Here is a 16,043-nt window from a genome sequence, read left to right as displayed (position 1 = left end):
ATGTTTCGATAAGATCCCCTCTCATTCTTCTGAATTCCAGCAAGTGCAGTCCCAGGCGACTCAATCTCTCCTCATAGTCTAACCTAGTCGAATGTACTCTTTTCCATAGATGCTGCCTGGCCTGCTGAGTTCCTCCAGCATTTTGTGTGTGCTGTTTGGATTTTCAGGATCTGCAGATTTTCTCGTTTGTGGGTGAGAATCCTCCCTACGGACCTGCCACACAGGCACAAAAGCCCTGGCAAATTCGTCCCCTTACATCCTGTCGTTTTTCCGACCACCGCAAAATCCATCCTAGCCACTCGCCAGGCCGACCCTGCAGCCCTGCAGAACCTGACATATTGAGTCCCTGACTCTCCTCTGGCATTCTAACCCGCAACAAAGTCCAACCTGGACACCTGCCAGTCCAACCCTGCAGTCCCGCAGAACCCACATTACTCGGATTCATTTTCTTGTAGGCATTCACAGGAACAAGGAATCAATGAAGAAGTATACACAAAGACTGACAAACAACCAATGTGTAAAAGAAGACAAACGGCGCAAATAGATGATAGACAGACAGAGAGCTAGATAGATACAACCAGATGGCATGTTGCCTGCAGGTGCCAGGGTCAGGGATGTCTTCGATCGAGTCTATGACATTCTAAAAGGGGAGGGTCACCAGCCAGAAGCCTTGGTGCATATTGGCACCAATGACATAGGTGGGAAAGGTCTCCAGGGTAAGTAATCTCTGAATTGCTGCCTGTGCCACGCGCCAGTGAGGGTAAGAATAGGGTGAGTTAGCATATGAATGTGTGGCTGAGGAACTGGTGCAGGAGTTCAGATTCCTGGATCATTTTGAATTCTCCTGGGGAAGGTATGACCTGTACATAAGGGATGGGTTACACCTGAGCCCGAGGGGGAACCAATATTCTTGCAGGCAGGTTTGCTAGAGGTGTTCGGGAGGGCTTAAACTAAAGGCAAGGGAATAGGAACCAGAGTAATAGGGCTAAGGATGGGGTAGTTGGTTTACACTCAGAGGCCGTGTTTAGTGGGACTGCTAGCAAGGAGAGACTGATGATAGGGCAAAACTGTGGTTAACAAGATGATTTGCAATGTAAAAGGTGGACAAAATCAAAAAGGGTGAACACAGGACTGAAGGTGTTATATTTGAATGGGCACAGTATACAGAATAACGTAGCTGAACTTGTAGCACAGTTACAGATTTGCATGTATGACATTGCGGTGGTCTGAAAGAAGATTACAGCTGGGAGCTTAACATCCAAGGATGCACATTGTATCGAAAGGACAGGCAGGTAGGCAGACGGAGTGGGATGGCTCTGTTGGTGATGAATAAAATCAAACCATTAGAAAGTGGTAATGTAGGATTGGAAGGTGTAGAATCACTGTGGGTAGAGCGAAGAAATTGCAAGGGTAAAAAGACCCTGATGGGACTTATATACAGACCTCCAAACAGTGGCAAAGATGTGGTTTACAAATTATGTGAGATAGAAAATGCATGTCAAAAGGGCAATGTTACTGTGGAAGAAAATTCTGAATAAAGGGTTAAAAAACCCGAGTTGTTAATACCCTGCACTGTCCTTTAATTTAGCAATAAGCCTAGTGCGTAAAACAGCTGTGTAAACAAGATAGAGACAGTGAAGGTCATAAAGTCTACTGAGGAGCCTGTGGGCTATCCAAGTTTCGGACAATTAAACAGTGTGGCTGATTTCCTTTTACCTATCTGGTACTAACATAAAAACCAAATACTTTTGTACTTTAATGACTTACTGGATCTAAAGATTTAATGAACTTTCTTAAAATCATAAATAAAGACTCACCATTTGGCAATAATCTATCTTATTTTCAAGGATGTTCTACAACCTGTCTCTGTGTGTTGTAGGCAGAAAAGAGAGTTGGCAGTCGTAGGAATTGATAAGATGCACAGGACTGACTTTTTAAAAAACTCTGATGTAATCAACTTTCTGTGCGCATGTATAAAAAAGGCTGTGACTATTATTTGGAAGACTTGACTATCGCACCATTAGCGAGTCATTCTTCCCTTATTCATGAATAAAGGTATTTTCTAGTCACTTTGAAGTCTGTGTCCAATTTATTAGTGACGAACTTTAATTGAAATTCCTTAGCAAATTAATTTCCCCAACAGTTACGACAGTCTTGGTAGATTGGGAAAATCTGGTTGGTGCTGAATCCCAAGAGACGTTCTAAAAAGCCACCTTGTCTACAAGATGGCTTTTTACAGCAGCTCATGGTTGAGCCCTGCAATTTGAGAAGGAGAAGCTGAAGCTAAAATCAAATGTATCAGTATTACTGTGAAGTAAAGGGAATTACAGAGGCATGAGAGATGAGCTGACCAAATTGACTGGAAGGGAATACTAGCAGGGATGACACAACCGTGGCTGACAAGAGAAGTCAAAGCCAACATAAAAGCCAAAGAGGGGACAGATAATAGAGCAAAAATTAGTGGGAAGTTAGGGGATTGGGAAGCTTTTAAAAACCAAGAAAGCAACTAAAAAAAGTCATAAAGAAGGAAAAGATGGAATAAGAAGGTAAGCTAGTCAATAATATTAAACAGGATATCAAAAGTTTCTTCCGATAGATACAGTGTAAAGGAGAGGCAAGAGTAGATATTGGACTGCTGGAAAACGATAATGGAGCGGTAGTAATGGGGGAACCAGGAAATGACAAAAGAACCGAATAAGTATTTTACATCTGCCTTCACTGTGGTAGGCACGAGCAGTATGCTGGAAGTTCAAGAGTGTCAGGGGACAGAAGTGAGTGAAGTTGCCATTACTAGGTGCTTGGGAAACTGAAAGGTCTGAAGGTAGTTAAGTCACCTGGACAAGATGGTCTACAGCCCAGAGTTCCAGAAGGTGTAGCTGAACAAGTACTTTATAGTCACCAAACAATTGATACTAGAACGTAAATCATCACAGCGATATTTGATTCTGCGCTTCCCGCTCCCTGGGTTACAAATCGATAGTAAATATTAAAAAATTAAATTATAAATCATAAATAGAAAACAGAAAAATGGAGAGTAAGGTAGTGCAAAAAAAAAAACAGAGAGGCAGGTCCAGATATTTGGAGGGTACGGCCCAGATCTGGGTCAGGATCCGTTCAGCAGTCTTATTGTGGAGGCATTGGTAATGATCTTCCAAAAATCAATTGATTCTGGAAGGACTGGAAAATTATAAATGTCACTCCACCCTTCAAGAAGGGAGAGAGGCAGGAGAGAGGAAATTACAGGACAGTTAGTCTGACCTCAGTGATTGGGAAGATGTTGGAGTCAATTATTAAGGATGTGGTTTCCGGGTACTTGGAGGCAAATGATAAAATAGGCCAAAGTCAACATGGTTTCCTTAAGGGAATATTTTGTCCAATAAATCTGTTGTAATTCTTTGAAGAAATAACAAGCAGGATAGACTCCGGAGAATCGGTGGATATTGTGTACTTGGATTTTCAGCAGGCCTTTGATAAAGTACCACACATGAGGCTGCGTAAGAAGACAAGAGCCCTCGGTATTACAGGAAAGGTACTAATGGATAGAGCACTGGCAGATTAGCAGGAGGCGAAGAGTGGGAAGAAAGGGAGCCTTTTTTTGTTGGCTGCTGGTGACTAGTGGTGGTCCACAGGGGGTCTGTGTTGGGAACACTTCTTTTTACATTATACGTCATTGATTTGGACAACAGAATTGATGGCTTTGTGGCCAAGTTTGTGGATGATACAAAGACAGGTGGAAAGGCAGGTAATTTTGAGGAAGTAGAGAAGGACTTAGACAGATTAGGAGAACGACATATAAGTGGCAGATGGAATACAGTGCCGGGAAGTGTATGGCATTGCAATTTAGTTGAAGACATAGTCACGCACTTTAATAGAAGATATAAAAGAGTATATTATTTTCTAAATGGAGAGAAAATTCAAAAATACAAGGTGCAAAGGGACGTGGGAGATCTCGTGCAGGATTCCCTAATGGTTAATTTGCAGGTTGAGTTAGTGGTGAGGAAGACAAATGCGATATTAGCATACATTTTGAGAAGACTAGGATGTAATGTTGAGGCTTCATAAAGCACTGGTCAGGCCTCACTTGAGCATAGTGAGCAGTTTTCGGCCCCTTATCTAAGAAAGGAAGTGCTGACATTGGGGAGGGTTCAAAGGAGGTTCACAAAAATGATTCTGTACTCACTGGAAATCAGAAGAATGGGGGTTGATTTAATTGAAACCTATCAAATATTTAAAGGCCTTGATAGAGTGGATGTGTTTCCTATGGTGGGGGAGTGTGACACAAGAGGACACAGCCTCAGAAGAGAGGGATGTCCATTTAGAACTGAGATGAGGAGGAATTTCTTTAGCCAGAGAATGATGAATCTGTGGAATTTGTTGCCACAGGTGGCTGTGGATGCTAAGTCATTGGGTATATTTAAAGAAGAGGCTGAAAGATTCTTGATTAGTCAGGGCATGAAGGGATATGAGGAGAAGGCAGGAAACTGAGGCTGAGAGGGAAATGGATCAGCCATGATGAAATACTGGAGCAGAGTGAATGAATCAAATGGCCCAATTCAGTTTCTATATCTTATGGTCTTATAAATAGGATCGAGATCATAAGTTCTAGAGTCCTTGAAAGTGAGTCTGTAGGTTGTGGAATCAGTTCATTGCTGAGGTGAGTAAAGTTATCCATGCTACTTCAGGAGCCTGATGTTTGAAGTTTAATGTTTAGAAAAAAACAAAGATTACAAATAACTTGTTCAGTATTGGTTCAGTAATGATAGCAAATTTGAGGTCTGATTTGTAGTTTTCGCAATTCTAAAGAGATCTGCTCTAAGTTATTGCCTGCTGGTTATGTCTAATTAAAACTGCAGCATGTCAGAGCTGATGTAAAACTCTAAAATGAGCACATCTGCAAATTATCTGTAGCTCAAGGAACACTAGCTCACAGTTAATAATAATAAGTACTTTATTGATCCCAAGTGGCAAATAGTTCCATAACACCAAGAACATTTAAAAATGCACTTAGCAACAATAATATTAATAACATACAGTATAATAATATACACAATAATTCAACAATGTGCAATAATAATGTACAAAATAATAAAACAGAAACCATTGTACTATGATGTGTGTTCTCCTGTCGCACAGAGATGAACTGTTGTGTATGCTTATTGCATTCGATAGGAAAGGTTTTCTGTAACGATCCTTATGACAGTGGAGCTGAATGAGCCTGTTCGAAAGGGTGCTCTGCTACTTATTCAGTAGCTCATGGAGAGGATGTGCCAGATTGTCCATAATGGATAACAGTTTGTTTAGTGACCTCCTCTCCACCACTAATTCAAGGACAGATCCCGTTTTTTTGATGAGTTTATTTAGTCCTTTTGCATCACCAGCACAGATGCTGCTCCCCCAACATAAAGCTGCAAAGAAGACTGCACTCACTACAACAGACTGGTAAAAGATCTCCAACATCCTGTTGCACATATTGAAGGATCTCAGCTTCCTTAGAAAATAGACTCTACTCATTCCCTTCTTGGGAACAGCCTTGGTGTCAGTTTTCCAATCAAGCCTGTTGTTGAGGCGAACACCCAAGTATTTGTACTCCTCCAACACCGCAACTTCTTCTCCCAGAATATATACAGGACTCATAATAGACAAAAGAAAATCTGCAGATGCTGAAAATCCAAGCAACACACACAAAATGCTGGAAGAACTCAGCAGACCAGACACCATCTATGGAAAAGAGTACAGCTGACGTTTCAGAACGAGATCCTTCAGCAGGATACCTACTGAAACATCAACTGTACTCTTTTCCATAGATGCTGCCTGACCTCCAACTTTTTGTGTGTATTGCTATGACTCATTACAGTCCTCTTCCTCCTAAAATCAATCACCATCTCCCTGGTTTGGCCACATTCAGGAACCGGTGATTCCTCCCGCACCACTCCACAGTCCTCTGTACTCCCGACTCTTGCCCATCTCTGATACACCCAACTACCGTAGAGTCATCAGAGAACTTTGCAAGTGACCAGACTCAGATTTGTATTGAAAGTCTGAGGTGTACATGTGAACAGAAACAGAGACAGGACAATCCCTAGGGGTGCTCCAGTGCCACTCACCACTATCTCAGACAGAGAACTACCCAGCCGTACAACCTGAGGACTGTCTGTCAGGTAGTCAGTAATCCAGGAGATAGTGGATTTGTCTATGCCCATCCTTTGCAGCTTCTTGCTCAGAAGAAGTGGCTGGATTGTATTGAAGGCAATAGAGTAATCAAAACGTGTGATTCTCACAATGCCACCAGCATCATCCAGGTGGGAGTGAGCTCTCTGCTACAGGTAGATGATTGCATCATCCACTCTCACATGAGGTTGGTAGGCAAACTGTAGAGGGTCCAATGAAGATCTCACTTGTGGTCCAAGGTAAACCAAGAACCAGGCTCTTTAGCACTTTCATCACATGAGATGTGAGGGCAATTGGTCAGTAGTCATTAAGTTCAGATAGAGTCACCTTCTTGGGTACAGAAAGCAAGCAGGAAATCTTCCATAATGCTGGTATCTTTTCCTGACTCAAGATTATAAAAATACTGCAAATACCAGACAGCTGGCTCACACAGGCCTTCAGTTGATAAATTGGAGTCTGGTAAGACATTGCAATGAACCAAGGACTGATAAAATCATTTGGATACTTTGTTCAACACACTCCTGAGATTAAATCTGCACATCAAGCCATTCAAAGGAGGAAGTGGTATACAACCAGAATCATAGATTTGTACATTATGGTACTGGTCTCTCAGCTCAGTTCATCCATGTCAAATAGTGGATATTCTTCTACATTAACACATGAGATGCTGGAGGGACATGGCAGGTCACGATGCATCAATGAGACCTCTTTGTCTTGACTGCCTATTTTTCTCCATAGATGTTGCCCAGCGTTGTACAATGCTCCAGGTTCTGACATTTACAATCTCTCAAGTCATCCTTTCTTATTAATAATATTGGCCAGCACTTGGTCTATCAGCTCTATGCCTAACAATTCAAATGTTCATTTGGATAATACCTAAAAGCTGTTCATGATTTAGGTTCAATCACTCTCTCAGGCAGTGCTTTCCAGGTACTCACCAATATCTGGGTAGGAATCACTTCTCCCTTAACCTCAACCTATGGCTTTTTGATAGGGGGAAATGTTTCCTGCAGTCTATGCTTTGCACACCTCTTTTAACTTTGTATCCATGTTTCCTCTTAATCATCTCCAATACAGGAAGTAAAGATTGGGCTTTTCCAATCTCTCTTCATCCCTGAACTGCTCCATCCCAGGCAACATCCTGATTAATCTCTTCTGAACCCTCTCCAGCATAATCACGTACTTTCTATACCTTGGTGACCAGACCTGTACAGTGAGCTGCAGCTCAGGTCTGACCGGGGTCCTATAAAGTTGGAGCATAACCTTACTGCCTCTGTACTCAACAGTCTTATCTAATGAAGGTAAATTTCCCATTAGGATTCCTAGCCATATTGTCTACCTACGTAGTCACCTACTAGGATCCATGGATTTGAACTGCAAAGTACCTCTGTTCCTCAAGACCCTACCATCTGTAGTTTATGCCTTAGTCATTCTCCTTTTTAAGTTCTATATATTTTTATTCTCTAGGCAGGCCTCCCACATCATTTATCCCCTATAACTGGCATGTGTGTCTTTTTCCCTCTTATCCAACCCTAACAATCCCTTGACATCTAGGGTTCCCTACACTTGTTAACCCTGGCATTTACCCTTACAGAACATGATGGCCACGACCTCTTGCAATTTCTCCTCCGAGTACATCCTGCCATACTGCTGTGGACTTTCCTACCAAATAGCTGCTCCCAACGTTTCTATGCCAGGTCAGCCCTCATATTAATGAATTTAGTTTCCCCCAGTTTAAGATATGAATTACTGGTCCATCCGTAGATATTTAAAAATATACAAATTCATGGTCACTACCTCTAAAATAATCCCCCACTGACCTCTCCGAGCCTTTACCTCTGAGGTAATTCCAGTTAGTATTAGGGAAATTGAAATCCTCCAGTACAATAACACAATTTTCACTGTATTCAGAATTCTGCCTACATATCTATTCCCCTATATCCTGTAAACTGTAAGGAGATCTGTAATTCATCCCTAGCATCATAACAACACCCTTTTTGTTTCTTTTTCTACCCATAATGGACTCAGTTGAGGAGTTTCCAGGATCTCCTCCCTAAATGCTGAAGTAATGCCATATTTGACTAACTTTGCAATACCTATCTTCTCTTTTACTTACCCACTACTCCACCCCGCACCTTCTCGGCTGAATATTCTATACCCTGGGGTGGCAAGTTAGCATGGTGGTTAGCACGACACTTTACAGTACAGGTGACTTGGGTTCAATTCTTGCCACTGCCTGTAAGGAGCCTGAACGTTCTCCCCATGACCACATGGGCTTCCTCTGGGTGCTCTGGTTTCCTCCTACTATCCAGAGATGTACCGGTTGGTAGGTTAATTGGGCATTGCAAACTGTCCCATGATTAGGCTAGGATTAAATCGGGGGATTGCTAGGCGACACAGCTCAAAGGGCCAGAAGGGCCTATTCCGTGCTATTATATTAAGTTTCAAGCACTGTCCATCTTTCTCAATGATGGAAATAATATTGTGGACTTCTGAGTTCACCTACTTTGCCAGTTATACTTCCTGTATTAAAGTAGATGCAATTAGCTTTAAATTTCCTTGATGTTCTCCTACTCATTTGTTCTGATTTGCTTTTATCTTCTTTAGAGGCTTTTACCTCGCCAGCTGAACTCTTCCCTTACCATGAGCTGGTCAAATGTGAAGATCTAGGTGGCAGCTATGGAGAAGCCTCAGCCATTGTACTTGCCTAAAATCTCTGAAACTCTTGCACTCTGTATGGAAGCAGGAATAGACGGCAGTGTGTATAAGCAACGTGACCCAGCTCTCAAGTGCAAGGAGCAAATGAAGTCAGGACAGTGAGCAGGAAAACAACAGTAATAGCTGAATGGGGTTAGGAAGATGGATATTGTTCCCTGCAGCTGCAAATCTCAAAGGACACATTGCCTGCTTGGTGATATTTCTTCAGCTGCAAAAGGACTATCAACTAACTCCACAGTACATAGGACTGAGGTGATTCTGCTGTATGTGTACGGGCAGTTAGGATTGAAGTTAAAAATTAGACTCATGAGGCAATATTCTCTGAGCCATCAGCATATCTGCAGAATTAATAATATCAGTGTTGAATGCATTGTTCAGAGATTTTTGTGGAAGAAATGAATTTCAGTTCACAGGGCAATGTCAAAACTGGGGAAAGAGGGAGTTGTACCATTGAGCAGGCTTTACTTGAATCAAACTACCCTAATGAACCAGCCTTTAAACTAAAAAAGGTGCTTTTCCTGGGAGGGGGGGAGGAGGTGGTGGGAAATGGCAAGGTGGGGAGCAATTTACAAAGTTAAAAAGAGAGGTAAGGTGATTGTGAAATGGGTATTAATAATCAGAGTGTCAGGAAGAGACAGAGCACTGAAGTATACCAGTATCACTCCTATTAAATACGTAGAAAAGGTAAAGCTTAGTAAAGTTTTCCTTACAAACAGAAACATGAACAGCTATAATGGAGAATAAGGAAATATCAGATAAATTAAATAAAAGGTTTCATGAGAAAGAAATCATGGAAAGAATGGAAAACAGGTGAGAATGGAAGTGATGAAGGAAATCAGCATTAACCGACACTGCAGTAATTAATGGGAGGGAACAAATACATTCCTGACGAAGGGTCTCGGCCTGAAACGTCGACTGTACCTCTTCCTAGAGATGCTGCCTGGCCTGCTGCATTCACCAGCAACTTTGATGTGTGTTGCTTGAATTTCCAGCATCTGCAGAATTCCTGTTGTTTACATTCCTGATGATCTACATTTGGTCAAGTAGGTGGCATTGGAGATTTAGATGTAGGGAGATGGTTACCTCTGTCTAAAATTTGAGAGAATTTTGACTGGTTCCCAAACATGATAAGGTTGCAAATCTAACTCCACGATTTAGGTAAAGAGCAATTAAGAAAACAGCACAGTGCACACAATATGCTGGAGGAGCTCAGCATATCAGACAGCATCTATTGTTGGGAGTAAACTGTTAAGGCTTTGGGCTGAGACCCTTCATCAGGACTTAGTGATCTACAGATCAGTTAGCCTGACGTCAGTAGTACGGAAAATGCTAGAACTATTAAAAGGAAGTGATAAAAGGAATAACCAAAGGGTTGAAGGGAATGAAAAACGGAGAATGAACAACAGACAATGAAACGCAGAAACTATAGATTTTCTTGAGTTTGCATCTGCAAGAATACAAGAAGCCATTGGAATATGGTGTATGTGGATATTCAAAGATCTTTCATAAAATATCCAGTTAATTAGTTAGTTGAGAAAAATGTGGAAACCTCTGCTTTGGTAGGAATACATGATTTTAAAAAATGGTGTGAGATGGATGCTCAGAGGAACTAGGGTGTCCTTGTACATAAATCACTAACAGTATCCATCTACAAAAAAAAGGATGTTACATTAGTCTGTACTCAAAGAGGATCTGACTAGAAGAGTAAAAATTTCTTGTAATTATAAAGGGCCTTGTCAAGACAATCCAGAATACTATTTGGCTTCCTTATCTGAGAAAAGAAATACTTGAGAGGAATTTGCAAGTGTGTTCACCAGAATAAATCCCAGAACAGGTGAAATGTTCAGTGAGGAAAGAATAAGCAGACTGGGTCTCTGCTCTCTGAAGCTTAGAAGGAAAGAAGGTTAACTCATTGGAAAATACACATTTCTTACAGGGTAGGTTTAGAGCAGGGGGTCCCAATCTGGGATCCACGGACCCCTCAATTAAGGATAGAGGTTGAGAGCCCCTGGTTTAGAGAATAGATTTTCCCTAGTTGGGGTGTCTACAATGAGAGGTCATTGTCCCAAAATAAGAAGGTGGTCTTTCAGGACTGAGATGAAAAGATGCTTCTCCATTCAAAAGACAGCAAATCTTTGGAACATCTCAAGATATTTTAAAGGGCATATTACTTAGAAAAGGAAATGTGCGAGTTCTGTTTATATTTCTTTACTCCTGGTAAACAATGAAGATACCAACTGCATCACTGACATTTGAGAATTCTAATAAGTTACTCTTGTGAAATAAATTGTGGTCAGACCAACATCTTGAGCACAGGAATGGAATAATTCCGTTATAAGCACTTACCCTGTATGGAGTCAAATACAGAGTTCCCTTCTTGGTCCCTTTAAAATAATCAGTCTTCACTGTCAAATCACTGAATGAAAGCTCCACATCTTTGCACTCCTTTAAAAAGCTGAAAAAGAATTAAAAATTACTCAGAGGATTGAAGAAATAATATAATACCTTTTCCCTCAAATGTAATGAATATATCTACCTGCACCGAACCTGACATGAAGCTTGCTAATAGAACTGTATTGAATCAGGAGCTGAGAGGTAATGTTGCAGTTATACAGGACCCTGGTCAGACCCCACTTGGAGTACTGTGCTCAGTTCTGGTCGCCTCACTACAGGAAGGATGTGGAAACCATAGAAAGAGTGCAGAGGAGATTTACAAGTATGTAGCCTGGATTGGGGAGCATGCCTTATGAGAGTAGGTTGAGTGAACTGGGCCTTTTCTCCTTGGAGCGACGGAGGATGAGAGGTGACCTGAGAAGAGGTGTACAAGATGATGAGAGGCATTGATCGTGTGGATAGTCAGAAGCTTTTTCCTAGGGCTGAAATGGTTGCCACAAGAGGACACAGGTTTAAGGTGCTGGGGAATGGGTACAGGGGAATATCAGGGTTAAGTTTTTTGTTACGCAAAGAGTGGTGAGTGCGTGGAATGGGCTGCTGGGAACGGTGGTGGAGGCGGATACGATAGAGTCTTTTAAGAGACTTTTGGATAGGTACATGGAGCTTAGAAAAATCGAGGGCTATGGGTAAGCCTAGTAATTTCTAAGGTAGGGACATGTTCGGCACAACTTTGTGGGCCAAAGGGCCTGTATTGTGTTGTAGGTTTTCTATGTTTCAATATTTCTAACTTGTGTGTCACACACCCTGAATAGTACATCTCACAGAACGGTGGCACCTACAGACAATCCCCAGGTCTCAACAGAGTTCTGTCTTGAGAACTGTTCACAAGTCAGAAATTAACAATAAAAGGTTTACAAATGGCTAAGACAGGAGAGTGAGAAGGTGTGGGATGAGTGGGTGCTAACTGGCCTTACTAACTCACCGAGTGAGTCCGCTCAGTCTCCAACTCTGCTTGGCTTGGCCTAGTCACACACCCCTATTGTTGCGACTTATTGGGGAGGGGGAATGTAGCGAGAGATGGTGTGTTTCAAAATGCTCTGTTTTGGGGCATCAGGCACAAGATGCCAGCAGCCCCACAGCAGCTGGCAAATCCATCCCCGTCCGTCTGCCAAATATGTACGCACAGGGTATCCATATGTCGGCCTAGGGAAGACCCATATTTCAATGTGTGTTTACTCCAAGGGAGATATAGTTCTTCAATACATAATCATAAGCATTCAGTATTCATTTCCTCAGTAGCACGATAGTTAATCTGCAGGGTGCTCTTTCAAGACAGTGTTTGATTATTAAGACTATGTACTGCCCCTGTGACTGCTCCAGTGACGACAGAGCAGGGGTCCCCAACCTTTTTTGCACCGTGGACCGGTTTAATATTGACAATATTCTTGTGGATTGGCCCACCCCGGGTGGGGGGGGGGGGCGGGGTAGGGTTGCCAACTTTCTCACTGCGTTTATCCCAAGGAAGACTACCATGACCATGAAGCCTTGCACAGGCACCTGTGTGCGCATGTGATACATGCCGTGTGCATGCATGTATGTGCTGATTTTTTTCTACAAATCGGTTTTGGCGATTCTGTTCAGTGAAACTACACTGTACATACATTATTTCTATTTCATATAGGCTGTGTATTTATCATATCATTCCTGCTTTTACTACATGGTAGTGTTATTTTAGGTTTATGTGTTATTTGGTGTAACTTGGTAGATTATTTGTTGGGCCTGGAAACGCTCAAAAATTTTTCCCATATAAACTAATGGGAATTGCTTCTTTGCTTCACGCCATTTCCACATGAAAGGTTTCAAAGGAACACTCTACCTTAGCGGGGAAAATACGGGACAAGGGTGGTCCCGTATTTGACAAACCAATTTAGCCCAATATACAGGATGTCCCGGCTAATACGGGACAGTTGGCAACCCTAGTGGTGGGGGGGGGTAGGGGGGTGTTAATCAGGACTGGAATATAGGTGATAAGTCACTTATAAGAGGCTAATACACTTAATTTTGTTTCTAAAAAGGTTTACCTAACGAATTTAATATTAAACACATAGCACATATTTTCCTCGTATGAACATATAAAATCATTGCAATACACCAATATCGCTGAATCAGTGGGAGAGCCCTGGGCTTGTTTTCCTGCAACAAGATGGTCCTATCGAGGGGTGATGGGAGACAGCGATACTCAAAGGGGGTTCCTTATGTCCAGTCTATTCTGCAATTTAGTTTTCGTTGCATTCATTGCAGAAAACCCCGCTTCACAGAGATACGTTGGAAATGGAAGCAACGTTTTCAGTGCTTCCGTGGCTATCTCAGGATATTTAGCCTTGACTTTGATCCAGAATGCCGGCAGAGATGTTACGTCAAACATTCTTTTCAGCCCACCGTCATCTGCAAGCTCGAGGAGTTGATCTTCCCGCGTTGACATGGATGACGCGTGCGTAATGACCTCGCATGTGTTCAAGTTCAACAGTGGGTGTGACAGGGAATGAGGAAAGGTGCAACTGACTCATATCGCCAAATCATGTCGTTTCCTTGCAGCCTGGTGGTTGGGGACCACTGTGATAGAGGTAGGAGATGAAAAGTTGTTCATTAAAATAAAAATCTAGCCTGGAAGGACTTAATTTTAAATTCAATAATTGTGGGCTGCTTTGTTTCCTGTTGATTCTTGGTCTGTGATGCGGCCTCAGTTATTCTCTCTCCATCAGTACTGCCTGACCTGCCACACATCTACACCTTTGCATTTTGCAGCTTTTACATTGCCTTGCATTTGCTCTCTCAGCAATTTGTAGCTCTCTGTCTTCCTCCTATCATTCTCTTTCCGTTGTTAATCTATCAACTGAATGACTTCATTAACAACTTATCCAGGGCCTATAACATAGGTATTCCGTCTGTCTACAGAATCAGGAGGAACTCAGCAGGCCAGGCAGCATCTGAGGAAAAGAGTACAGTCAACGTTTCGGGCCAAGACTCTTCAGCAGGATGGACTTGGCCCAATATATCAACTGTACTCTTTTCAATAGATACTGCCTGGCCTGCTAAGTTCCTCCAGTATTTTGTGTGTGTTGCTTTGGATTTCCAGCATCTGCTGATTTTCTCTCATTTATTCCCTCATTCCTATTGGTTAAGGATTGCAAGGCGCAAAACATCCACAGAGGAATTATGTGAATAGTAGGCATTAATACTAATGAAAAACTGTTAAATGTGAACTACAAGCAGAAATGAGTATTGAAATTTAAAGAATAGCTGTGTAAATAAACAGTACTGTCTACAGAGCAGTTACCAGCCCACAGCAGAGGGCTGATGCACAGCAGATGCAGCTTGTGAACTGACATGTTCATGCAATCTTTACCACATCCCCCACTCTCCGCATTCCGCAGGGATCACTCCCTCAGTGATTCCCTTGTCCATTCGTCCCTCCCCACTATCTCCCTCCTGGCACATATCCCTGCAAGTGACAGAAATGCTACACCTGCCCATTTATCTCCTCCCTTCCCCCCATTCAGGGCCCCAAACAGTCTTACCAGGTGAGGCAACACTTCACCAAATCTGCTGGGGTTGTCTATTGTATCTAGAGTTCCTGATGCATCCTCCTCTACATTGGTGGGATCCAATGTAGACTGGGGAGGCCGCTTTGTTGAACACCTACACTCTATCTGCCTAAAGCAGAATTTCTCATTGGCCAATTTCCTATCTCCATTCCCATTCCAACATATCAATCTATGGCCTGCTCTTCTGCCACAATGTGGTCACTTTCAGGGTGGAAGAGCAACACCTTATGTCTGGGTAGCCTCCAACCTGATAGCATGAACATTGATTACTTCTTCAGGGTTTCTTTTTTTCCCTTCCCCTTACCTTCTTCTATTCCCCACTCTGGGCTCTTACCTTTTCTCCTCACCTGTCTATCACCTCTCCTCCTTCCCATTCTCCCATGGTCCACTCTCCTGTCCTATCAGTTTCCTTCTTCTCTAGCCCTTTGTCTTTCCCACCCACCAGTTTTCAAATTATCACCTTCTAGCTAGTCCTTCTTCCCCACCCTCATGTTTCTATTGTGACACCTTCCCCTTCCTTTCTAGTTCTGAAGAAGGGTATCGGCCCGAGAAGTCCCATTTATTAATTTCCACAGATGTTGCCTGACCTACTGACTTTGTCGTCATTTTGTGTGTTGCTCTGCATTTCCGTCATCTGCAAAATCTTTTGTATTTATGACCATGAGATGTTCTCACATGAACAGCCAAACATGAGACAAATCTTAAAGGAATTACATCAAAACAGGATCAAACATATGTAGCTAAATTATTTATCAACATAGTGACAAAGATCAAGGAAGATTGCAGACCACATGCATTTTGTCACTTAGCACATGAAACACACTCATGGGACATTTGCTCCTTCTGTCATGAATTGGGATGTTTTGGTATCCAGAGAATCAGCCTTCATAATGCTAATTTTGGGAGTCAGGGATTTCCACAGTCAGAAGATTTTAGACCATCTATGTGAGATTACTTTGTCCCAGAGAAAGTGTCTGAATATTCAGGGACATCCTGTCAGTTACAACGTGCTCCCATTGTAAATGTGTAATTCAATGCGACCATTTGTTAGGTTCAAAATGCTGAATGAAACAATGCCAACACTGCTACTAATTTGTATTCAATCACCTGTTGTTATCTTTCTTCTTAAGAGTATAAAAATGCAAGGTACTTTGTGTT

At 42.2% G+C, this 16,043-nt stretch overlaps 1 protein-coding gene across 1 annotated transcript in view; it reads right to left on the bottom strand.

Moving 5' to 3' along the window:
* Nucleotides 1–16,043, bottom strand: part of LOC140204914 (WW domain-binding protein 2-like) — a 61,753-nt gene that overhangs the window by 21,504 nt on the left and 24,206 nt on the right. The window contains exon 2 of the mRNA XM_072271862.1: nt 11,233–11,341. Within this exon, the coding sequence (XP_072127963.1) occupies nt 11,233–11,341 (109 nt within the window). The remainder of the gene's footprint in view (nt 1–11,232; nt 11,342–16,043) is intronic.

The sequence above is a fragment of the Mobula birostris genome, chromosome 11 (genome assembly GCF_030028105.1).
Source record: "Mobula birostris isolate sMobBir1 chromosome 11, sMobBir1.hap1, whole genome shotgun sequence".
In the NCBI taxonomy this organism is placed as follows: domain Eukaryota; kingdom Metazoa; phylum Chordata; class Chondrichthyes; order Myliobatiformes; family Myliobatidae; genus Mobula; species Mobula birostris.
The sequence above is the reverse complement of the archived record's forward strand: the minus strand, read 5'-3'. Positions and strand labels throughout refer to the sequence as shown.